The sequence below is a fragment of the Caloenas nicobarica genome, chromosome 2 (assembly GCF_036013445.1).
Source record: "Caloenas nicobarica isolate bCalNic1 chromosome 2, bCalNic1.hap1, whole genome shotgun sequence".
Lineage (NCBI taxonomy): Eukaryota > Metazoa > Chordata > Aves > Columbiformes > Columbidae > Caloenas > Caloenas nicobarica.
Window position 1 is genome coordinate 143058880 of NC_088246.1, and position 26876 is coordinate 143085755.

General features: G+C 40.6%; 1 protein-coding gene across 1 annotated transcript; it reads right to left on the reverse strand.

The window, feature by feature from the left end:
• Positions 1–402: 402 nt before the first annotated feature.
• Positions 403–26876, reverse strand: YWHAZ (tyrosine 3-monooxygenase/tryptophan 5-monooxygenase activation protein zeta). The gene is made up of 6 exons (XM_065629384.1): positions 26792–26876; positions 24089–24392; positions 8404–8527; positions 4575–4738; positions 4389–4484; positions 403–1459 (listed from the first exon to the last, which is right to left on the reverse strand). Exons 2-6 carry the CDS (start codon positions 24380–24382, stop codon positions 1400–1402), a joined length of 738 nt encoding a protein of 245 aa, XP_065485456.1. The 5' UTR covers positions 24383–24392; positions 26792–26876; the 3' UTR covers positions 403–1399.

Sequence of the window (26876 nt, forward strand, 5' to 3'; positions counted from 1 at the left end):
GGAGGCTCCTGCTCAGTTCTCCTTTGAAGAGCCACCAGCAGCAAGCGATGGGCTTCCACGTAACCAGACCTGTTCCAAAGGTCTGCTCTTAAAGAGCTTTGTGTGCCTTTCGCATTAAGTCTGGGGACCATATGTTTGTTAGAGCGGCTCCAGAGTACCAGCCAGTCAGTCAGGAAGCTGTAGGCATCTGAAAGTTGTAAATTAATTCATTAGAGCAATCTTAAAATCAGACATGAAGTATTAAATCTTGACTTCCCCGAAATTAACTAAATGCCTAAATGTGTATTAAGATTTTCCATAATAAAAATACTTCCATATGGAATTTGTGTATAATACTGCCATTACTCTAAAAGATGTGAGAAGACAGATCACATGAAATCTACACCAAAGGTAGTTGAAAAGTCCATTCATAAAACTTTTATTCCACTTACATCAACTTAATACACATGTTCTGAACAGTTATGCTTGAATTGTTCATGAAAATTTCATAAGACATTAAACAAAGCTAGCCATCATCTCAAGTTATTTCCCTGTTAACTATTTTTACAGCACATGCATGTTAGGCAAGTATCAAAAAAAAAAAAAAAAAAAAATCACAAAAGCAAAAAACCTAAAAAAGTTAAATACATGGGTTTTTGTTTTACTGCTGTGCTCGATATACAGTGTCATTATGGATATCAAGCGATTCATTTTTTACTGCATCTTTACTTGTACATTTGTTCTTAGGTTGCTTAAACCATTTAAATACAAATAAAATGTGTAGCAAAAATAATGAAAGCAACAGCAGGTAACTTTACAAATAATGGAATGTGAACCGTTTCTCTGTCCTTCTCTAGAGAAAGCTGACCGGGTAATCAAACTGTCTTAAGGAACACTTCAGCTGCAATCAAAGATGTACACTTGATCGGTCTGCTCCACAGATTTCACATGTTGACTTGACATGCAATATCTATGGGACATCAGTTTATTCCCAGCCATGTGTGCTCCAGCCTGAATACTCACACTAACTACACCTGCGGCTGCAACTGATTATCCCTTTTTTCCATCGTCACAGACCAATATGCAAGCAGTCACCTTTGCTTGACATAGAAAGCTGTTTTAACACTGGCCTTGTGGGAAGCCACAATGTACCAAAAGTACTATGCCAAACATGTAAAACTTGTATAAAAATGTCACAACCCTATATTGGCCACCTCAGATGAAAACAGATAAGTTCCCCAAATGTTAACTGGCTCTATTCCCCTAATATTAAACAAAACCACATGGGAAATATAGAAATCCAAATAGAAGTAACATAAACCTGTCAAATCGTAAACAAAAACTATTTGTGGGACAGCATGGATGACAAATGGTCTACTGTGTAATTTCAGAATGAGGCAGACGGAAGTTGGAAGGCTGGTTAATTCTCCCCTCCTTCTCCTGCTTCAGCTTCATCTCCTTGGGTATCTGATGTCCACAACTGTTTGGGAAAGGAGGGAAAAAAAAAATATGCAAGCTATTAACATTTATGGCTAATAAGGAGTTATTAGATAGAAAGCCTACTTCTTAAATAATAATTTTGCAAGAGGTCATAAAAAGCACCACGGAAAAAAGCACGCATTAGCATTAATATATTTCTCTTTGCAGGAAAGCAGAAAAAGTGAACTTCTATTACTTCTACACACGACAAAACTGGAAACCTACTCTTAGGTGACCCAACCCTGCACTGCATTTAACAAGGAAGTTCAAGAACAACCAAAACCAAAGTCATATATCCACAAGGTTCACTAAAATATAATTACAAGCAGAATCAGACCTGCAGAACAGATTACATGAGAATTGTGAACTATGAATACTTGGTTTCCTGTGGATTTGTACCTTCTCCTCAAGGGAGCCTTATGTGTCCTTCTGAAGGAAGAGCTTCAGTAAAGGTTTCTCTCCATAGCTAACATTAGAGTGAATGCTACCTTTTCTTCAGAAGGGGCATCTAAAGGTTTTTTTATTTTATTTTTTTAATTTTTTTTTTTTTTAAAGCAAAAAACATTCCACTGAAATCTCTGTCCCTTGGTTCTACTCAGTCAATTGTGCCCTGCTTCAGCAACTTTTGGAACACAGAGCTTCTGAACATGGAGGGCAGGGCAAGGAAGGAAGAAAAGCAGGCTAAACATGTAGTATGCACAAAACCTCATTTTCATTTTTTCATTAAAAAAATAATTATAAGAAGCTATATATCGAGATTAAATACCAACTAAGAAAACTGAGCATCAGTTCCAGAGTAAAACCCCGTGCAAAGAAATTTTGTGAACCAAATATTTTGTCACGCTGGCTGCTCCCAAACTATTACCAGCCCAGTATGACTTGTAATCTCTTGCCTTCATGGAGTTATAGCAGCATTAACTGAACCCTTCACGCTCTGTAGCATAAGGTGGTAAAAACCTAAGAACAACTAATTCTCTATCTACCACTAAGTTCACACAAGATGCTTAAAAAAACCAAAGAAAAACAAACAAAAAATGCCATCATCAGAAACATTTTATCCTTTCCAGGAATACAGAACAACAGATACTTGCACAAGACCTTGTTCTCGCACACATGATATCTGCACTAAGTGTTCCTTGCTAAAGGCATTAAGCAACAAGTTAGTTTACTGGAGAAAACAGCATTTGCATCCATTTCTAGCTCCTGCACTACATTCTATACTACATTATTAGAACAGTATGTTTTTCTCAACTTCAGTGCTATTCTTATAAGGAATAGTTAGTAAGAACAGTTTTATAGGAATTTTATCAAAGGTTTCTAACCCAAATCCTCACCTCTAGAGTGTCTAGAGATATGTACATAAAAACACCTTTACTCATTAAATGAAAAGGGTCTGACTGGTATGAAAGGAAGATTACCAATTGAGAGCATAGTTTAACGAATCTGCAGGAAAAAAAACCCTAAGGGGAAGGGATGCCTTTTTTCAGGAAACAATGGACATGCTAAGCATTCAAGGCAAGACCTACAATCCATTCAACAATACAGAATCATCCTGCAGCTGCCTACAGCTTCTCCCTTGTAATGCAAAGCTCATGATAATTATCAGGCCTACTACCATAATTCACACACAGTTGTAGCTCAGTCCAACTTTTGCCCTTGTATGAAACAATTTGCTTTCCAACTGCTATGACAAGCTTCACATTATTGTTACTGGGAAGCCAGCAATTAAAGTCAGCTTCTATTCTCTGTTTCAATGCCACTCATTCAGAGGACAAGTCTTGAGCAATCTCACTCAATGGGACAGTAAAACAGACACTGAGAGCGATGCCAACCCTGTATCTGTCTCCATGATGGAGGTTGAGAAATATTTCCATTTGTTTTGTAAGCAACAGCTGGAACAATCAGAAGTAGTTCTTTCAGCAGTGTTAAGTTGCCATTCTAGTGGAAAAGGTTCCAAGGAACAGGAATATAAAGTGCTAGAAACAAGCATAGAAAATGCAGCAACTCCAATTTAATGGAACTATAGAACTTTTAGTTATGTTAAAAGAAGTCTAGTTATTTTGTAAAGGTGTCTGATATCAGATGCACAGAACACAAACAAGGGGTGCACTTTTTTTTTTTCCCCAGATCTTGTTTGCACCAATCCTGTCCCCCAAGGAAGACCACGGAGTGACCTATGCCATTAATTACGCTATTGCACGTTTGCTTCAATTTACTGTTTCATTTGCTTTGAATGTTTATCTTTCCCATTTTTAAAGTTCAAAGCAGGTTAACCCCCCCACCCTCAAGATGAAGACTTTGATTACTCTGATGGAGCAACACAATCTTCATCCATAACTTACTCCACAGAGAGCTACGAGTCCAAGGAAAAAAAACATTAAAATGGTTGTTTTATGACTGACATAGAAATAGCCTGGCTAGCACCAGTTCCAGTTTCAGCTTTACCAAAATTAAAACCAAACAAAACCCCCCAAACACCAGGTCCTTAAATAGATTTGCTAGCTTTGTTTGTGGTTTTCATGCAGGGTCTATTCCTTGCACATGCAATCACACAGAATAAGCTACATGAAATTTGATGTAAGTTTTGAACAGGCAAATGTGACTGTATTATCAAGTGTCGTTTGACAAAAGATAATAGCTTTGCTAGTCACAGTACAAACTCTGTCACTTAAACAGGCTAAATTCCTTGAATTAAAACAACATGAAAAATTTGGTCAATTTGTCATCTGTCAGAAAACCATGTTAATTAGCATGCAGACAAAAAAAGACTAGGCAGGAGGAAAAGATGTAGCTCAGAACATGATGTACTGTAAACTCATCTGTAAGTACATGACAGACCCAGCTCCACAGCTAAGAATGAACAGGGCAGCTCCGAGTGCCAGAAAGACCAATCCCGTTACCAACAATGCACAAACTTCAATGATACTCACTGTCAAGTTGTCCCTCAGTAACTGCATTATTAGCGTGCTGTCTTTGTATGACTCTTCACTTAATGTATCAAGTTCAGCAATTGCTTCATCAAAAGCCTAGTGTTATAAAAACAAACAACTCCATTGGCGATGCGACAAAAGGTTATGCAAACAGTTCAAATGGAATTTTCCTCCCCTTAGACTTACCGTTTTTGCAAGGGAACAGGCTTTCTCCGGGGAATTGAGAATCTCGTAATAAAACACGGAGAAGTTTAGAGCCAGACCTAATCTGATAGGATGTGTTGGCTGCATCTCCTTTTTACTGATTTCAAAAGCTTCTTGATATGCTTGTTGTGATTGCTCCACTATCCCTTTGGGGAAAAAAAACAAACACACACAAAACCCACAACAAGTAAGTAATTCACATACTGTATTCAGACAGAATCAGGACTGTGTTCACACTTGCATGAACAAGGTATGTTAAGAGTGAATGCCTGTGAATAAGCACTTTGCCTAACAACCTGCTATTTTATGAAGATTTTACTAAATTACATCTTAAAATTATTAAAAAAGGAGGTTGTCATTGACAAAGTCACAGGTCTGAGTTTCTCCCTGCCACACCGACTACTTGTATTTACAAATGTTTGCAGCACTTTTGTAGCACTGCAGGAATATAAACCCTATCACCTACATGAAAAGGTACAAAATGGAAGTTTTAACTACACACAGGTTTGATGTAGTACCACAACTTCAATGACTTTAAACTCTACAAAGTATTCAGACCCACATTTCAGCCACAGAAAACACAGATGACCTTTGCCTATTCATGGTGAACCCTTTCAGTATCAGTCATCTATGAATTTCCATTCAAATTGCTTGGGAAAGATAGTGTGGTGTACCTCAGCCCTAATTAAATACATATTTTTAAAACCTTCCAACACAGTTCCATTTCCAATGCAGATATGGAAAGCATTTTTACCTTAAAGTCATAGTATCTATGAACTTTGAAGTAAGGGGGGAAAGATTAATCTCTAGAAAAGGAGCCCAATTGTTAATCTTTCGCCGTTCTCTTAATAGGTCAAATTGTACAGTTTTAAACACTCGGCAGAAAAAACCAAAAACCAAACCTATATTATGTACGCTAAGACTGAAAAGCTCAACGGTTTCCATTTTCACCAAACGCACTTGAACTGAAGAGCAGGCTGTGCCCGCACAAGTCAGAGGTCACGGCCCAACACAAGCGGGACTGTGCCCGTGGTGGCGGCAGGAGCTGGACACCCAGCACAAAGGGACCCTTGTTCCTGCGCTCCCCAAGACTGTTCATAGCGTCTGAGAAAAAGGTGGGCAGGAAGTCATTCAATTCAGACACAAAAGGATTCCAATCCTAACATTTCTGGATCGAATCAGAAATGCATACGGCATGATCTTGGCAGCAGTGCCACTCACATGTACTCAAAAATGAAGGAATTTTAGGCTAAGGACTAAAAAATACATCCGTATTGAAGCCAGAAGTACTCGAAGTTTGAGAATAACTGAATATCAATACTCAGGATGTCTATGCAATCTCTAGTTGTTTACTTTTATGTATGCACAAAAATTAAAGCAACATATTCTTCTTCAACATGGAAGAGGGAAGACACTCATTGCACAATTATTCAACACTTTGTCCTCTCCACTCTCAGAGCTAATAATGGAGTGCTTCAGAAAGTCAGACAACTGCCATAATGCCTTGAAAGTCACCAGAAGTTGGTATATTACAGTTGGGAAGAACCAGGTTTACTCCAAGTTAAAATTCAGAAACAGTGGGAAGCGTCTTACTTTTCTTATAATGGAGAAGCCTTAGAAAATGGTGCTGCTTATGAAAGGCAAAACAAGCAGCACAAAAAACAAGTAACCTCAAGGAATGAAGCTGAGCATTTTATTTTTAATAATTTTTCTTTAACAGAAATAACTTAAACCAAAAAAGAACATATTTTTTCTCCTTATTTGAGAAAATATAGTTACTTTTTGACTAGTGATTTGGGGAACTTTGTGCAAAATTTGATGCATTCTGTTAATTTTTAAATCAGTCACCCAGTATAAGAAAGTTGCAAGATTTTTAACCTTGATTTCTTTAGGAAGTGTTGTACAGTTCCAAAGTTCAAGGCTAAAATACTAGGATGAGGTACTTGCTTGACATTCCTGTCTGCTAGATTGCTGCATGAAAAACCCAGTCGATAAAATAAACGATCTGGTTTATGAAGATAAAAAGTCCAATTCCTAGAGTCGGGAGCTTTATATTGTTGCTGTATTTACTGCAAAAGGATGAAAGAATACCGTCCAACTAAATTGCCATTATTTTCTAAACAATAATTATTAACTGCTCTTCTTCAAGGTCACAGACAGCACATAGGAAAAGCCTGTGAGATTAAACACTTGGCGGGGGTGGAATAAAAAACTTAAGGTTAGGAGCCATGGCAGCTATGAGCTAGATGGGCTTTCAAAAATTTTCTTCATCTGGAAACCCACTAAAAACTGCTCAGCCAGGAGACTGGGTTAAATAAAAACGAACTTCAAAACCACTTTAAACAAAGATTTTCAGAGTCTTATTTTAGAGCCTGCAACTTAATCCTCAACAGAAAAAAAGAAACTTTGGGACTCAAAATGTTGTACTTTCTATGCATGTGAATAGATATTACTAAAAGGTTGCACATGCAATTCTGCAGTCCCCAAGAATGGGAGAGTTTACCCCCAGTAAAGCACCTGAAGTCAAATCGAGCCTTATTATACCAAGTCTTACTATCATTATGCAACTCCCTATTACCCAGCATACTGGGGAAACTGGGGTACCCTATGTAATATGTAATGTGGATATAACACATATGCCACAAAGCTAAAGCAGACACATCTATCCCCTTCAAATTCCAAGTCTGTTTTGCCTCTATACCAAACTCGACCCAGTTTCTGTGAAGTCGTGCAGAAATCTGTCTGCATCACACCAGGAGAGCTCATTAGCTTGAGAGCAGCACAAGGCCACAGGGACACCACCCGGAACCCAGTGAGTCCTACAGAAGTGCAGAGCGCTACCAGGCATCAGCTGCACAGTTCCCCAGCAATCCCGCCAGGTCCCAAGTCCTTGCATTCTGATCACCTGCACGCTTCCAAGCACCCTGTATTCCTGCAGACTGAACAGATCCCACAAGAACAGCTCAGGGCTGGCAGAAGGTCCCAGGCTGGGCTCTGCGCCAAAGCGTGCCGCTCTTCAGGGCACACTGCCGCCGGTCCTAAACTGGCTCCAGGAACCAGCTTAGCCCTGTTTGCAATGAGCTGTGTCTAAACATCGTGTATCATTCTGGATTAAGTGACTCTGCATGGAGTCAGTAAGGTGTTAGGGTGTCTCTTCAACTGCAGTAGTTAAGCCACCTAATACATTAAGTGTCTTATATTAACTTTTCTAACTAAATTAGGTGAAGGCATCTTACCAGCGATTATGACAAGCTGCTTACATGAAGATACATGAAACTCGAGGAAACAAAAACTATTTGGACATTAAACTACCGTGGCTGTGGAAGAAAACTTCCCTAACAGTAAGGTTAGTTTTTTAAATCCTTTTCATCTCCAGGTGGTTTCTAGTCTCTTTATTCACTGAACCTAAGCAGATTTTATGTATTCTGTAGAAACGCAGGATAACTAGCATCAATGAGACTTCAAAAAGCTACAAGACTTTGTCTCCCTACAAAGATGTAAAAAACCAATACTCAGCCAGGCAGAAGATGCGCAAACCTGTACTTCAGTGATAAACCACATGCACACATGCATAACTTGGAGTTCATGTCAAGATTTCAGGACTGAACATCTGTTCTCTGCTTCAAATGGTACATGGAGACTTTTATAACTCATTTGAAAACAAATGACCTATGATTTTTCTCCAGAAAACAGGAAGCCTATTACCAAGTAAATATACATCCAAATCAATTATTTTAAAACTAATTGTGTCACTGCCCCACCAAAAGCTATCTAATTTGACAATATTTACCCACCAGCCAACATACAATACCTTTCTTGTCATCTCCAGCAGCAACCTCAGCCAAGTAACGGTAGTAGTCTCCTTTCATTTTCAAATAGAAAACTTTACTTTCTGCTTGCGAAGCATTAGGGATCAAGAACTTTTCCAAAAGAGACTAAAAGAGAAACAAAGAACATAGTGTTTTGAATATACACACGTTTACAGCGTGCTGAACCAACACATCAGTTACACCACAATCTATTTCAAAGTCAAGACAGCTTTACTTTTTACCTATTTTTGTCCCCTTTTTTTGGGTCTATTTTTTAGTTTTTGTCTATTTTTCATTACATCCTACATAGCATATTCAGCTGAGGAGAACGTATTCTGGATCGAAAGCCTAGGTACAAAAAAGAATGCTGCACGCCATGTGCCTATGGGAGAAGAAGGCTGTGTTAATTTAGCAATGAGTCTCGTATGGCCAAAGGAAAGATTTCTACAAGCCATCACATAGTACTCCAACAAAAATAAGATAACCCAAAGAGTCTGGGCAGACAGTGTATAATGGAAGGCAGTCTGCATTCACAGAAGATAACAAAAGGACCTGAAGTATCAGCTGCCAAATCAGGGACCCAAATATCTTACATACACAGGCAATTAATAAGCCTCATTAACCTATTTCTTGTTAACTGGAACACTGTGTTGGCATTACCAGCAAGAAATTGCAAGGTGAACCTGGATTCTTGCATTTCCAGACAGCTGACAGCTGACTGTCAGCTGTGCAGCCCTGACAAGGATCATCCATTTGAGTTGATGTGCTGCCCTAACAGGTGCTCTCCACCTTCCAAAGCAAAGGTGGCTCCCTGGAGCCACTCCACCAAATCCTCCCTGTGGGCTACCACTTAACACCAGGTTTTTCTAGATTATTCTAACTGCTTATTAAATTAACATAGCAAGTTCCCAGCTGAGGCAGTCATGTAATTTAGCAAGAGTTCTATTATGTTGAAAAGAAAAAAGGGGAAAAAAAAAATCACTAGCTCAAACACATTTAGTCAAATTAAGGTACAAGCTTGTCAAAATTCTTGATATTGAGTGCTTAAAGTCAGACTTTGAAAGAAAAGCCAGTTATTTAAAATCCAGAAAGAGTGCAGAAGTGCTCCTGAACACTCAAAATTAAATGAGAAGCTGTTACCTATGGTTTGCTAAGGCTGTATTTTTTAAAGAGGTTTTTAGCAAGAATTTTTGGGTGTCTTTTTTTCTTCTATAAATTAGACAACTGACATTTCACTTTTGCCTCCCTGTTTTTAGCTCGTATTTCCAATGACACCACAGAAATGAACAATCTAATTCAGTTCCAACCCACAGAATGACGACTGCTTTACAGGACTTTCGTCTAGACAGCATCAGGCAGGTTCAGTGAATATCTTGCACAACATACTCCTGGGACAGGCACACCCTCAATATGGCAGGTTGTAACCACTGTAGTCTGACACAGGTAACCGTGGTACCCACCCTGCCTAACAGGCCAACTGACACAAAGCTACAGAAAACTGTAATTCACAAAAAGAACACAGACTGAACAAATTTGGTTGGCTTTTTTTTTTTTTTAAATATTGCTAATTGTTTTATATAAATAAGGAATATTGAGCTTGGTAGCCTCAACCTCGTGTACAACCCTTCAAACCAAAATGACCTATTATGGCAGCTTTCTCATTTCTATCTCAGCAGCTCAGGTAATGAAAAAGCCTGTCTGACAGAAACCAAAATCAGGCAAGGTTCAGCTATGTCTATGCTCCTATGAGATAAAAACCTAGTAGTGGACTTTCTTCATTGGTTTCAACAAAATGGAAGGTATTTATTCAATCACCTTTAATAACAGATATTTCCAGTATTGTGGGGGTTGGTATATAGCTTGATTTTATAACAAAGCAGGGAGACATCAAAAAATACTGCATGTACTTGCTTCCCGTCACCTGAATACCAGCAGAGACAATCCTTTAGCAACAGAGAGAGCACAACACAAGCCAAGTGGGCAGGAGAAGTATTATGAAGGAGCCAGTCTAATGGGCTGCTGAGCCACCTGGTGCCAAGGGCACCCTTCTGGGTGACATACCGCAGTGTGAGGAGAAGGGCTGGGAGCCTCCTTTGTCCCGGCACAGCTGGAACACAGCACAAGGCCATGAGATACACGGCTGACGCGCTCCAGCTCCTTGGAACTACTTACACGCTCTGCTCTCACTGTCAGAGAACTTCAAGATTCACAGGTATGACATTTTTCATCAGTGCCAAGAAACCCTGACTTCAATGACAACTCAAGGTTCTCAGCTACTGAGAATAAGGCTCCTTATTAGCTTTTCTCTGGAGGACTGCAATTAAGTCAGGTCTGTCAGCCTGCACCATGGGGAGTTGCCCTCCTTCTGTACCCTTCATTAATTTGTCAGACCAAAATATTGTCAGGGATTCTAGAGACAGAAATTATTCATCATCCGCATAGAAGGCGGTTTGATTAAAAATACAGCTCTGCTCACTCCCATAGCAGCAACTACTCTACCAGACTTAAACTTCACTTAGGTCACTAATGAGGTAAAGTTTTTTACAAACACCTAACTGAAGGAGTGTGTTGCATGAGCAGATAGACAGAAGGAATGAGTATCAATTGAGAAAGTCTTCCTAATCAGATAAATACCAGCATGGCAACATCAACTCGGACACTGCATAAACCTTCTATTCAAAAAAGTTTTAAGCCCATGTCGAATTTAGAAGACTGACGAACTAAGAAAATCCCCCTCAACAGCTATTCACAGAATATAGCCTACGCAAAGCAGCTCTGACTCTGAGACTGCACTGGTAGCTTGCTCATATCTGGATGAAAGACTCTTTTCTACACAAACAACTTGTAGGACTGGTAGGCCACATTTCTTCAGGAGAATTTTATTTATGCCAAATACTTCATAAACAGAAACAACAAAACTTGAAAGCAGATTAACATTTAAAAGCTAGCATGTGAAATTACTGAATGGAGATCTCTCCCTGATTATTTATCTAGCACTATATATTCGGTTTCTCCTGTTTGTACCAGTATTTTTATTTCAGGATATATTTTCTTTTACTGGCATAAGTAAACACAAAACACTCCTTTAAAGTCAGCCTGAAGATTCAGAGTACACTGATTTATCCTAAAGAACAGCTGTGAAAGCTGCAACCTGCACAGAGGTGCTGTGGCTACAGAAATCCATACAGATGGGACCAGTAAAACTACTGAACTTTTAGAACTCAATTCCAGAAGACAACATAAAATATTAGGCATAATGAAAGTCATAAGCAATATAACACTTTATCTGCTAATACATCTGCTTAAACCGTATTCTCCATATCTTTTTATCTTCATGTTTTTTAAATTTTTTTGTGTTTTTTTTTTTTTGTTTGTTTGTTTGTAAATAGTTTTAACTACAAGGCTTCTCTGGAGGGTACAATTTTTCCACAAGGAGGAATATCTTGCCATTTAAGTCCTATTGATGGGTTCTGTTTGTCCAAAGCAGAAGTAATAGAAACAAGAACTGTTTTGCTAGTACCATCAATATATGCCTAATTTTTTTCTCCGTTATCAGTTAACATGACAATGTTTACCAGTACAGAGCTGATCACTACAGGGGCCACTTGTGTGCTAACAGCTAGCCCAAGACTGGAGCAGCAAGCTGATCTGCAATTACTAAGTTTGTTAGGTGATCTGCATCACTGCAATGCACACAACACCCTGAACTGAAGTCCATATAGCATGTGACTTTATAGCTACATGGCATGTTGTTACACCTTCATGCTCATTCATGACATTTCTCCTATTGTGCTAAATTCCCATCCATTTTTTATATATACTAATATGCACAAACTACAACTCCATGGGCAGTTAATTACAGTGCCTCAATCAGAATCTGGTAGAAATAGCTTATCATACAAAACCAAACCACCACTCCCTGCCCTCCAAGCCCCACAACTACTCAGCTGTAACTGTCAGAGCTTTTAATATGACAGCAAGACTCTAAGTGCTGTGAAACAAACCATAGCACTGTAGTCAATTAGGCAGATGCAGCAGCATCTTATAGCACTTTTCAGCCAAAACCTGTAACAGCTTGTACAAGTGCTTCTAATACTTCCCACAGCAAAGTCTTGCACAGTCTTTCTAGAAAGACTTAATGGAAAATTATTACCTTCTTAAAACACAAAGATGCATGTACTAAAAATTAACTCCTACTAGTACACTGGCTGTTAAAAGATCAGGCTTCAACACTTCACATTTGCAATTGTGATTATGACTAAGTTAACAGCTTCCTGGTTTTCTGGACTGGGACAGACAGCACATTCAAACTCAGGAGATGCCAGCTATGCTCACACATACCAGAGATAACAAATCTCAAATCTGGCACGTTCCCCCACCCTCAGCAAATATGCACTAGATAAAAGTCGTCTTTAAAGACACAACAGAGGCTGCATGCACACAACTTTATTATTCTATTAGCAACTTCAGTCCTGGCTTTTTTAAAAAATTAGCCTGGTGAGAGATTCATTTTCTTCATTCTTAAAAATGTTCTTTTGCCAGAGCAGGACACAGTCAACAGATGGCAACATTAAGCACAACATGTTTTTGAGCCTATTTTGATGAAAGACCCTACAGATTTGTTCCTGCAGCTTTGCAAGATAAAAGTCTGAAAGGTAAAGAGTTGTCAGATTCAGGAGTGTTAAGGAAACATAAAAAGTAGTAATTCTGTGTAACAAAAAACAACACACAACCCTCTATGAAAAGTCTGCCTGCTTCTTACTGCAAGTAGAAATGCTTCAGTTTGTCAAGTTGTGGTGAGAACTTCAGTTGAATACAGGAAGCCAACCCATACAGACTTGAATGGTCCTTTCCTGACACTTGAAGCCTAAAACTACTCTGCTCTTAAAATCACGTGCTTTGGCACATGACTCGTGTGGGTGAGAAGACTATTCCCAAATTAATCATAAAGAACATTAAAACCAATACCTCAGCTTTGCCTTGTTGCTTATAGTTTTGTGCGTATTTCTCTTTATCAAAGGCTTGATCTCAGTACATGTTATTACCTGGGAATTTCATATAATTATTAATGCACTTGAGGATTGCATCAACAGCTCAATTTTCTATTTAAGACATTTCCCTCCTGACAAGCAAGTCATAAGAATAAAATCATCACACTCTAGAAAAATGTAGTTGTAAATGAGCATGTAATACATAATTAAAGCACTGAGAAGAATGAACTTTGTTTTTAAATACCAAAAATTAATTATTAAGATATGTCATTAAGTAAGTACGCTATAACTATTGGAAAAACAAAAAGATACTGCTCTCAAGCAAAAGAACTAAGCTGCAGAATGGCAAAAATCCAAAAGACGACTGATAAACAGTAGCTAATTTAAACAGTATCAGTTTTGCTCAGAGCTAACGAGGCAAGCCTTTTATGTTCATGCAGTATCGAAAGCCACCTGACATAGTTATGACATTATTTCTAGTTTCTAAGATAAATTATACAGGAGTAATAACTGAACTTTAATTCATTTGTCATCCACCTGTAGTATATGGCATAGGGATGAAGAAGAAATGGAAGAACTCTTTGTTTTATAAATTCATGGAAGATATGAAATAAACATAGTATCTTTTTTAAGCTCATCCTGAAAGCCTATTTCTTTGACATTTCACACTAACTGACAATGGCCTAATATTTCCGTGACGTAAGCAACATGCCACTATCCTTCTCCAAGACATTACAGGAGCACAGTGATTGTACTGGCTGACAGGACCCTTCTGTCTACTAACTTACCCCAACACTGCCCAAAGAGGATGCCATTAGAAAAATACATAATGAAAGCAAGAAAACAACATGCTTCTATTAGCCCCTATCAATGCCTAGGAATTTCCTGAGCCAGACGAAGGTTACGACATTCAGAGAAACCACAACAGGTTTCTCATCCACATTCCACACCCTTGTCCAAACTCCCCCTTACACCAACATAATCTTAATACCCACAATACACTATGGAGAAGAAGCTGGAGATACGCAACTACCTGCACATGAGAAAGTGTTACTTTTGTCTTAAACCTACTTTTTGTTTCATTAAAAAAAGTTTAGCTTATAAAAGCACTGGTATGCAAGTCTAAATTTCTTTTAGAAGATTATCAGATAACTTCAGATTATTTGAAGAGTTTCAGTACCATTTCCAAGCCCCCACTGCAGTTTCACACCATCCAAGTAGCTATTTACTTTATTTGCTACAAAGAAAGAAAGTGAACAAGGGAGGAGGGAAAAAAAAATAAAGATATGATGGATACTAAGGGACATCCAGCTGAAGCACCGTATTAGAACATGCAATAAAATTACAGCTTATTGCATCTTAAGATTCAGCTTTCCAGATGCATCAAGATATACTTACCAGCTGCAACCCAGAGAATACCAAGCTCCCCTTGTGTTCCAATGATCCCAGGGCAACAATGCTCCCTTGGTGGCAGGAGACACAGACCTACCCAGACTGCTGTTACAATGCTGGCTTGCTGCTTTCTGACTACATGTGCAGCTGAGTGTATTTGAAAAAATTACACATATTAAGTAGCAGCTGTACTTAGGTAGACATTAAAAATATTGATTAAGAGCAGCATTTGCAGGTACAAGCTTTGTGGGAAGAGCTACACATACCTAGTTTCAAGTGGAACTCGCTAACCAACCAGCACGGTAACTAGCACACTGTTGTTGTTAAGCTATGCTTTTACAGACTTTATTTTGATGATAAAGTTATTAAATCAGGTCACTTGTGTCGAACAAGCTCAAGACACCCATCACTCCTATAAAAAGCTAGTGTGTGATTTTCACTGCATGTGTTTTCTGCCTCAGCGCCAGAGTTCGGAACATTAACTGAGCTACAAAACAACTCGTGCAAGTAGCCATGCTACACAGATCAGCACCCACACTACAAAGGGTTTATCCAAACCATTTGTGGCCAGCAGAAATTTTATTTACACATGTCTATCTGAATTATTGGAGGAAAATGACAAGTATTTGTATTTTTAAGAATATTTTTTTAGACAATCCCTTCCCAAACGCAGGCTTTTCTGAGACGGGCTCACTACGCTTCTTCTGATCACTGCTCTACCCAGAGCCCAGGACCAGGGCTCTGCAACTGCTGCCTCATGGGTGACCTCCAACCCTCTTGGGGGAAAACCCAAGGACTGTTCTGCTGTCAGCCTTCTACTCCAGCCAAAAGCAAAGCCTCTGTTTACAGTTAGCTACAGATTTCTATCTACTCATTTGCTCACTTGAACAGGAATACAAGAAAACGTATCAAACACTAGTGGCTGCTGTGGCACTGGAGATGTTAACAGCAAAAGATCTGCTGAAGAAGGAAACAAGCCTGCTGCCTGTTCTCAGTACCAGTTATTCTCTCTTCCCATCAAATTGGCTGCCCACACAAACAGCAGCACAAGTTTGATAGAGGTGAGAAGGCTGGCTGGAAGAGATGAGGTAAGAACAAAGAACAAGAGCAGGGGAGGAATTCAGAATTTGGGACAAAGGACCTTCAGGGGGCAGGGAGGAATTTGATTGTGGATCTTGTGCCAAGTGGGAGATGTGACATGCATGAATACCTGGGATTGATAAGAGAAGAGAGAGGTACACTTGGTTAGCAGCTTTGCTGCAGTAATTCTGGTGAAGATCTAGAAACTGAAAAAAATAAAGGAAACGAGGCCTGAGTAATGAGAGAGTAACTGAAAAAAAAATAACTAAAGGACTAATGCAGAAAAAGGAATCCTGTATAACAGAAAGAATGGCAATAAATTTTGGCTTATTAAAAAATGTACTACTAGAACAGTCTAAATGCGTTTCTTTAGAGAACAAAAGCAGCATTCACATACGGGCAGGCAGAGAAAAACATGGGAGAAATAAGCATAACACCCAGAAAAACCATCTCCATGCTGACACACATGCTGGAGGATAGAAATAAGTCAATAATAAGCAGGTGTACGCACCGAAATACCTACAGGGTGCTCAGAGGGAAGATATGTCATCTGCAGCCTGACACACTACCTGTCTGCATAAAAAGAAAAGGACGGGGAGCGAGGCAATGGGGAGGAACATCTCTCATTCCACACTTTTGTAGACATATACATAGCTCTCCTTGCAGACCTGCCCTCCCCAACTTGGACTATCGTGCATTTCACTACCTTGTTCCTTCTACCACTTCACTTTCCAATTAGTATATATGGCAAGGGAAGCAACGTGCTTAATATCAGGATATATTATTTGAAATTTTTTGTAGAATCGTAGAGTATCTCAAGTTGGAAGTGAACCATAAGGATCATCAAGTCCAACTCCTTGCTCCCCGCAGCACTATCTAAAACTAACCCATATGATTAAGAGTGTTGTCTGGACGCTCCTTGAACTCTGACAGCCCTGGTGCTGTGACTGCCTCCCTAGGGAGCCTGTTCCAGTGACCGACCACCCTTTCACTGAAGAACTTTTTCCCAGTGTCCAACCTGAACTTCCCCTTCCTCACGCAGCTTCATCCCATTTCCCCGTGTCCTATCAGTGATGACCACAGAGGCGATTGGCATCTCTCCATCCGCTGCCCCTCCCGTGAGGAAGTTGTAGACTGCGATGAGGTCACCCCTCAAAAGCCTCCTCAAGTCATTCATGGCAATCATTACAAGGTTTTTACCAAAGCGTGCTTAACAGCACATGACAGTGAAGGAACTGAATTCTGATGCATAGGCAAAAATACCTCTCCAGTTCAGTAACCAACTCTGAGAGAACTCATATGAAAGGCAGCAGCCAATAAGACATTTAATAGAAAAATAATTAGGATTAAAGTATCTAATTTGTTGAGACATTGCTATAGACATTAACACACAAACCAGTCTTCTCTGAGGAAAAGCCAGTACACAATTTTCACTTTTTTTTTTTTTTAAATCACCTCATTAATTTATTTTGTGAATACTGGGGGACTTGCAGCAAAATAGAATGGTACCAAATGCATCAATCATTACTCTTTCAAGAGACAGAACATCTTCTAAGAAACTTGAGATAATACAAAATTGAAACCAATTAGGTTGGATGAGAATTTCTGCCAGACAGGGAGGTCTAAGCAATAACTACTGTGGCCGTACTCTGCACCAAAACAAGTTCTAGCTGTTTTAAGACTCTACGGTTTTGGTCTCAGAAGAAACACTACTAAAAAACCCGATAAACATATCACCTTTTAATCCTTGTTAAGAAACTAAGTAGGAACCATTTATCTTTAGCGGCTTGCACTCCGAGCAGATCTGAAACCTCCTAAAGCAGACTATGTATCTATTAGAGGTTCATTATAGCATACAGTGTTAATAAAAGCACTTTATTAGCAAAAATGCCATTTTAGCCATGTAAGCCTACTCTGCACTAGGAGAATCTTATCAGTTAGAGATCAGATTCCCATTGTTAAATGTTTTGTTACCTGCATAATCACAAAGGGTAACAACATCCAGAGAAAAAAACCACCACCACCACAACCCACAACTGCCTCCTACCTCATTTGAGCTCCATTAAATCTGATAAAAAAATTAAGAATTTATCATTCATCTCAGCAGTAGTATGACTTATTCTTACTACTTCTCATTAGAAGAGTCATTGCCAATCTTCTCTCAGATTTCAAGAAAAATAAGCAACTACACAAGCACTGATATTCAGTAAAAAGAAGTTTAAGAAATAATCACAATCTTAACACTCTTCAACCAACTTTAATAGCACAAGCTTTCTCAAACCATTTCAAAATGGTAGTCAACTACCACCTGAAAGGAGAATCAGCTTCAGGTTTGGAGCATCTGCCTGCAGTGAAGAAGTTAAGCATTTGAGAACCTGTTTCAGAAACGTCTACTTGTGTCAAGTTCATGGTAACAAGACAGAAACTTCCAGATTAAACCAGAGACAGTGTAGCATCTGCTCACACAGATATACAGAGACAATGCACTAACTCCACTCATGTTGTGAATTTTATATTTCTACCACTTACAGCTTTCACAGGCACGGTAAAAGCTGGTACCTCAACAGGGCAGCATTTCTACTATCAGCCTTCTAAGTAACCAACCAGTGAAATACACACACTTAGCAGCTTCACAGAATTACAACTACAAGCAATGAAATTCTTGCTGCTTCAACAGCACGAGAGTTATCTGTCATAGGTGACTAAACTGACTAACTTATTTTATTTTGCTGCTTAAAACTGTATATCAGCAGTAAGGTACTTGAACGCTGAAAGCTGCTGTCAAATAAAGCAAATTGTTACTTGGATGCTTTGGAACAGTATAAGCACTATGTACTTTCTTTTATAAATCAAAGCCAATTATTAAACATTAAGGCCAAGGGAAATTAATACAGACTATTGGTTATAGCAAAGATTTGTTCTACTTCCAATAAATGCAAGAAGATATAGGTACATGTATATGTGTGCATACATGTATGCACAGCTAATTTAAGTAGAGCTAAATGCATGTTTAAATATTTTTTTGCATTTATGCAGAGCATCTTAGCTGATTTTATGATAAATACATGCAGTAAACACATGTGTCAACATTATGGATGTACTTCTTGCTAAGATTAATAAGTACCAGCTCATCTTTGGCTCATGCAGCCCAACCACTGATAAACCAATTCTATATGCTGGAATCCAAAATCTTTCTAAATATGAGCTGAAGTTTCATGCATTTACAAACAATTACGCAAATATTGTAGAATAAATAAACACCAACACAAGTCATCTCATATTTGAACTGATCCATGAATGATGTTTTAATTCTCCAAGATGCAACAGTTTTTCAACAGTTAAAAAAAAAAAGACCGTTTGCTTAAAAAAAATAAAGCAAATTGCTCTAGTGCTTTAACTGCACAAAAAACCAAACTAAAACAACAAACTAAAAACCCAACAGCCAAAAAACCCCCAAACCCTGAAGGTGTGTAGCTACAACCGGAGAAGTGAATAAAGGACTAATAAAAAATTAAGCAAGCCTGAAGGAATCACAGAGCTAAAGGCAGCAATTTTCCTTAAGAACATGGAATTTTTTTGTTAGTATCAGATATTTTCATAGCACAGAAGGTTGTATGGTATGATCAGTCACTAGGGCTCCTAAGCAATCTACTCATCTGTTCGATAGCACCACCCTATAGGTTAGCTGAACTACACTTCCTAATCCTGTCATTAAGAATTAGTGCAGAAACAGGTTTTATAGATGTTAACATAGTAACCTGTTGGATGCTTGCAGGCAACCAGAAAATAGTCCCACAGTAATTTGAGCATGATGGCAATAGGCATTAATTCTGTGGTATGTTCTTTAAAAAGCCATTTAGATGCATTCTGAATGGAATGGCACTCCCTTGCCCCCAGTGAACTGCCGCCCCATGACAGGTTACTAAACCTTTCCTACTCCCCTCAAACAACATACATACGAAAGAAACACAAAATCAAGTCACTTCATTGAGATTTCACCTTCTCTTCTCACAGCAACTACCACTTCTAAAAAGTGAAGCATCCATAACAAGTACAAAGAAATCTAAACAGTATAGGCACACAAGGAGTACCATTTCATGTATCTGAGCACAAAGTTTGGAAGAAATAACAACCTGGCAAAGAACACAAACAATTAATCTTACTGAGAGGGTGCTGAACCTTTTCTGTCAGGGAGGGAGCAGGACAAAGTGCTGTGTACCACCCATGTGCAACAGGAACTCTAGAATGCTTGAAAGGGAGCCAAGGTTTTGGGAAGCTCTCTAAACCTTAGGGGGAACAACCAAAAGGAAAAAAAAAAAAGAAACCAACAACCCACAAAACAAACAAATAAAACCAGTGAAACCGAGCATTTGGGCATCGTAAGCAAAAAGATTTACCTAAGGTATGACTGTGGGGGAACTTGGAGGAGGAAGAAACATTTCTCAGAAGACTGGGCATGGGGAAGAACATGGGAACTGTCACACAGGGTACGCTTCAGAAGACATGCAGGGAACTACTGCTGCCATGTGCAGCCTAGGGAATAGAGTGGAACTCTCTAGAATTTCATTCATACCAAAGATAGCTAGTCATGTTTTAAATGATCAGTTCACATTTAGCTTGTGTCAGAAACTGCCTGAAAGCTACCAGTAGTTTAGAGCTCCTGAGGATTTCTAATATGGAAGCAGTATCAGATGGTAGCTATTCAAAGACCTCTCCATACATTCTTCTCTGTACTTTAGAATCCTTGTTAGCTGAAAAATTCATCTTACTACAGATTTAATTTGAATCACTTCAGCTAGAGCTCTGTTTCCCATTAACTGCAAAGAGCATTCTGAAGAAAATCCACACCTGTTAGACTAATAACAATTTTTATTATGGAAATTACAAATAGAATATCATTATGCTAGTGGTTTAGACAGACCCTCCATTCTACTACAGAAAGTGAAACAGGCTGTGAAGCACACTTAGCTAACATGAGGAAAAGTACTTAACAAAAAGCTTAATTTCCTGTATCAATATGAAATTTCTGAGGCTGGAAACTTTCTATCATACTCAAGTATATTTAAAGTGCTCAAGTACGGCAATGGACTTCTTTCCCAACACATGCTATATTATTAAGAATTTGGAAATTCATTGTTTATTGTTACAGTACAAGTTCCCTGTACTATGCACAATGTGTCACAATTACTTGCAGTTTATCAGCACTACCAGATCAACTCCAAATTAGAGTCAGTTATAATACACCTGAATACGCTCCAGTGTATATCTGACAGAATCAGTGCCGGACCAAGAGATTTTAGGTGTCTCTTATTTGTACAGCAGCACTCTGAGGCTGCAGCAAACAAGAGGACAAGCTTAGCTGCTTGCAGAGTGGTGGAAGTACTTCACTTCAGGTTCAAGTGAGGGAAGATTTCGGAAGTGGTGAGGATGTAGGTGCTGGCTTTTCCTGCTGCAAGGTCAGTGTAAAGGACAAAAATAAATAGTTGGACCTGAACCACATAACCACTAAAATCTTTATCACTGAGTCTAGTAGTTATGAAGCAAGAAAAAAGTCCAGCATTAACTGCTCTTACTTACTCCGTAAGTCAGTGGAAGCACTGGGAACAGAACCCAGCACTGTTTAGTGTATTGGATTAGAAGAGCTATTTCTTCCCATCCACTAGTAATTCAATTCCAACAAATGAAGGAAGAGAGAGAGAAGGTGCAGAGCAGCCAGCTTTTGCCACACTCTGCTAGTCACATCCTCTTAATTGGTTTCCTCCCTTCAACACTAAGTTAGGACACCAGTCACTTCCACACTCAGCTGTGATGTAACACCCCAGGGTATTAAATATTACTTAAGAACCTCGCAAGCAATTGATGACACAACAACAGCCCCAACAGATTCACAGTCTTAATAAAAGATACAAAAGTTTCTGAGCTGCTTTTGTACTGTAACAGATAAGACTCGTGACCGAAAGCTTTGAAAATTTGTTAACACTTCAGGTCTTATTAATGTCATCCTTCACACAAGTCAAGATTTGGTTAGCCTTGTTTTTCACTTATGTGAATAGTTATAGACTCTATTGTGCTGTACAAAAATTACAGAGGATCTTCTGAAAAAAAAACAACCACCCTAGTTCTATGCTTGCATGTAGCCTTGTGCAGACTCCTGTTCATAAAAAAACAACTAAATATTACCACAATTCTTTCTTCTCTGTTAAGGCAAAGCGAATGCCATATAAAGCAATATGGTCAGTCATCTTTCTAGGTAAGCAGGAATGTATGTGAACAGGATATTCCAACAAAGAAACAAGAATGTTTTAAAACATAAATCTAATTCTTCCATGCAATTAGCAATGTCAAATGTAGTGCCTACCACTTGAAAGCATTTTAAAATCATATCCCGTGAATAAAAAAAAGTTATTTTTTCTTTTTAAATCTAAGTCTAAAGAAGTAGTTGTATTACTGCTAATCACTGCCTAAGGCATTGTTCTTTCTAGACAGAACTGTTTTCTAAATCTAATAGAAAAAAATGGACTGGCAACACTAAAGATTAGCAAGATATTAGCTGCCTAAAAGTAGTAATATCTCAAAAATAAGAATTTATTTTAATAATGCACGTATCTCTTATTAAATACAAAGAGAAATTCAACTCAATTTTGAGATTAAGAAGATTTAACAAGATTCTCCACCTGTATGGACCCCCCCACATACTTTAGCTGCTGCAGCAAACTCAAAAGCTGGGATTTTTTTTCTTTATTTTTATTTAGCATTCACAATAAAAGCTAGCTTCAACTCAACCTGGCTTCCATTACCAAAAAAAAAAAATTTGCAAACACTAAGTTCTTCTAAAAGAGAGTTTCTAAGCCAAATGAATTAATTAAAATGATTTCTTAAACCAAAACGTAGTTTACAAAAGCATTTCAGATCACTCTGAGCTAAAAGCATCCACCTCAAGAACTTTATTAAATAAATTAATTTTAAAAAAAGAAATAACAAGAAATTAGAATGCCAGATTTGGATCTGTATATCCCTGGCTTAAATAGATGAGCCACCCCTTAACACCACAAGAACTAGCAGATCACTTTCCTATGTGTAAGTCTGGCATTTCCATTTTCATAGTGGAAGTTTAAGAGTTACCCTTACACAAAATAACAAAACATACGAAACTGGGTGTGTTACAAGAATCATGGAAGCCAGCCTAAGCTGGAAGCCAAGACTCAGAGTTATCCATGCCGACTTTTACACACCCTTGGAGAACCAGTCTTCTAGATGCAATCATTGCACTTGTCATTTAGATATCTTACACGGCAAGCAAAATTTGTTACTCATTAATCTTAATTTTCATTTGACATCAGATCTTCAAATACACACTTAGCTCCAGATACCTGATCCCTTGTCACATATGGGATGACACACCAGCAGGGTTCACAGTCCAGTGGACAATCCTATTGCTGACATAATACCTATCTCACAAGTGGTCGCAGGACTGGACACCTGTTAACCATGTGCTTGCTGAAGCACCACAGGCATATGCAATCGAAAAAAACCTGACAGTCTGGAATAAGCATTTGGAAGCGGTTCACATTTCATAAACCAGTCTCCTAGTGAAAATATAGGGTTGTTGCCAGGCACTCGCACATCTTAACGTAACTTCAAGCCACAGAAAACATGTAACTTGAACATCCTTCTAGCTTGCTACTAAAAATTTTAAGTTTAAGAGGGTATCATAGCACTTATACTACCTCTTCCTGCAGACAATTTTCTGCATGGCTGAGTCATAACTAACATTACGTCATCTTACCCAGGGAGGGGCACAATTTCCGTAGAGTAAGAACTACCTCTTACAACTAGAACAGCATATTAAAGTTGCAGAAATCAAAGTGATCTGGGGTACAAATACTGCAGTGATGGGGGAGGGCAGAGGAGAAAACCCCAAACTAAACCTACATCTAGTTCAGTCTCAAAGAGATATGCTGACTTTTCATACCTATTAGTTTATATACAATAATGTTTCAACCTGTCTCCAAATTCACTAGCATTCATAACTATGACAATTTCTATATAAATAATCAAAACATTAGAAGGAAAGAGAAGTCAGACTTTTTTTAAACCTTGTCCTTCAGAAATAGCACAGGAGACCACAGCTTCACTGACAGACTAGAAGTAGTCCCAGAGGGCCCAGCACCATTTACCCTCCAACTCTAAGTAAAAACCGACCAACAGTTTCATTATTTCTCACCAGCACATCATTGCAGATGTCTCTTAGCTCAGTCTCAATTTTCTCTCTGTATTCTCGAGCCATCTGCTGCTTTTTCTCAGCGCCTTCCGTCTTTTGTTCAATACTTGAGACGACTCTCCAGGATGACCTACGGGCTCCTACAACATTTTTATAGGCAACAGAGAGAAGATTCCTCTCTTCGTTGGACAACTCAGCTCCTTGCTCAGTCACAGACTTCATGCAACTTGCCATGTCATCATATCTTTCAGCCTGCTCAGCCAGTTTGGCCTTCTGCACCAGCTCATTTTTATCCATGCTGATATTTCTAAAGAGGAAAAAGAGTGAAGCGTTATTCAGACATTGATCAAGGACAAAGGTATTTTAACTTCATGAACTGAGCAACCATTCTTTAAGTAATTTAGAACTGTAAGAGGTACAACTGAAATCCAGAACACCAGGCATACAAACAATGCTTTAACCCATGGATATGTGGATCAAAGACAAAGTCACTGCTTCCTCCTGAAAAATGGTTAACTTTAAAAAAAAGTATGTTATTTTTTCAATACATGCAAACAAAAGCATCTAAAGGTTAACTGAAAGCAAATAATTCCTATCTTACGCACATAAGCGGTCCTAATTCTTTGCCATCACTCTCTCGTAAGACTACATTCAAGCTGTAACATCAACTGCATCCAATTATCGATAAAACAAAATTGTCAAAGAAAATAACGAATAGTAAGTTTTTTACAGGAACAAACCAAATAAAGGCTAGACAAACAGCATCAGACAACTCTTGGTGCCTTAACAGAATCTTAGCTACACACAGAAGGACTTGGCATAGGAATCTGCAAGTCGAATCCCACACTGGATGTTCCAAAGTCATAATCCACCAAATATCTGAATTTCAAGGTGTACGCACTTCAACAATGTTAACTTCCTTTCCCAAACCTGGATACAGTAGACGTTCAGAGCAAGGTACTGCTTCTCAGCCCGAGAGGCTATGCTTTCAGAGACAAAAGGAAATATTACTATTCAAAATATTACTTCAACATCAGTATTTCGGATAATACAACCTGGCTGAGATGCTTCATAACCTACATCTTACCAACACTTAAAAAAAAAAAAAAAAAAATCAAGCTCTGCTGAATGGAGATAACATGTTTTTTTAATTTTTTTAGTACATCAGGAAAGAATACTCCTCCCTCACCCTTCATCCTTTTATGTGTCTTGATCATTTTGAGGCCCTGGCAATGTGCTTTGGGATACACCAGCCTTTAAAGTTTGATTAGACTATTAAAGGAGGAACCAATTTTGGCCATATATGCTTCATGTATTTCTGTATGTTCCATACCCGACAATCCAGCACCTCAATCTTTAACCATTAACCTTTCTGTGATATTACATGAAGTTACCACAAACGACAGCAGCACCATCTTCCATTTAAGAATAAATTAAGCACGTTTCAACATTCCAGTCACCTGAAAGGGAAAGTTTGAGTAGCTCCTACCCCCAACAGCCGGGCACAAACTCAGCGGCTGTTCCACAGCGTTTGCAAACGGGCGTTGAAAAGTTGACCGCACCGCGAACAACGGGTTAAGGAGCCATTTTAAGGCAAGGTTTTGGCTACGGTTATTTACCACCCGGTGTGACCAGGACGAGCGTGGTTAAAACGCCGACCTCAGACCCAGCGTACCGGGCCGGCAGGCTGCCCGCAGGCTGCCGCGGCAGCATCGCTCCCGCCGGCCGAGAGCTGGGCGCTCACCGCGACGGCGCCGCGGGCGAGTGACACAAGAAAATGGAGCGGCGCGGGGGAGGAGCGGGCGGCGCGGCCCCCCGGGGCGAGGAGGCACGCTCCGGGCCGCCCCTCCCGCCGCCCCTCCCCGCGCTGCGCCCGCCGCATCCGCCCGCCGCGGGGACACCGAGCGCCTCGCCGGCCGCCTTTGTCATGGCGGATCGGCGCCAGAGCCCAGCCCACTTCAGCGCGCGTTAATCCCGCTCACCTCCGCCCGGCGCCGGGGGCGGCGGAGAAGGATGCCGCGTCCCCGCCCCGGCAGCCGGACGGACGAGGGGAAGCCCGCGGGAGCAGCCCCGGGGGACGTGGGGGAGGGAAGAGGGGGCGGCGGAGGAGGAGCACCCCGCTGTCCCGGGGGGGAGCCGCCACCGCCCGGAACCCGCGGCCGGGTCGGGGGATGGGCGCAGGCGGGGGGGGCTAGGCGGAGGGAAGGGAAGCGAGCCCGCCCGAGGGGCGGCCGCTGCGGCTCTTCCGCGCTCGGGCAGCGCTCCCGGCGGGAGACCACACCCAGCGGCGCCCGCCCGCGCCCCGGGCCCCCGCCCCGCCCGGCGGAGGCGGCGCCCCCAGCCCCCGCTCACGCGCCCACAGGGTCGCCCCCACCCGCCGCGCCACGGGCGGGGCCCTCACCTGCCGCCCCCGCCCCGCCGACCCCGCCGGCGCTTCCCCTCCCTCGCCCCCTCCTCGCCGGCGGGGAGGGGCTGCCGCGGCCTCACCTGCGCGGCCCCCGCCGCCCCCCGCAGCGGCCCCCGCGGGACAGGCTGCTCCCGCCGCCCCGCTGTCTCCCCGCGGAGCCGCCCTGCCGCCGAGGCCCTGAGGGGGGGTTAGGGAGGGCGCGGTGCAGCCCGCCGGCCGTCTCGCTCGGCCCCCCCGCATGCCCCCGGGGGCGGGGGCAGGGTCGCCGGGCGGCCGCCCGGCGCGGCGGGCCCCGTTACCTGTGCGCGGCGGGAGCGCGGCGGCGGGTGTCTCGGGGCGGGCGGCCGGCGCGGACTGTGCCTGTGTCGCGGCTCGCTGCGCTGC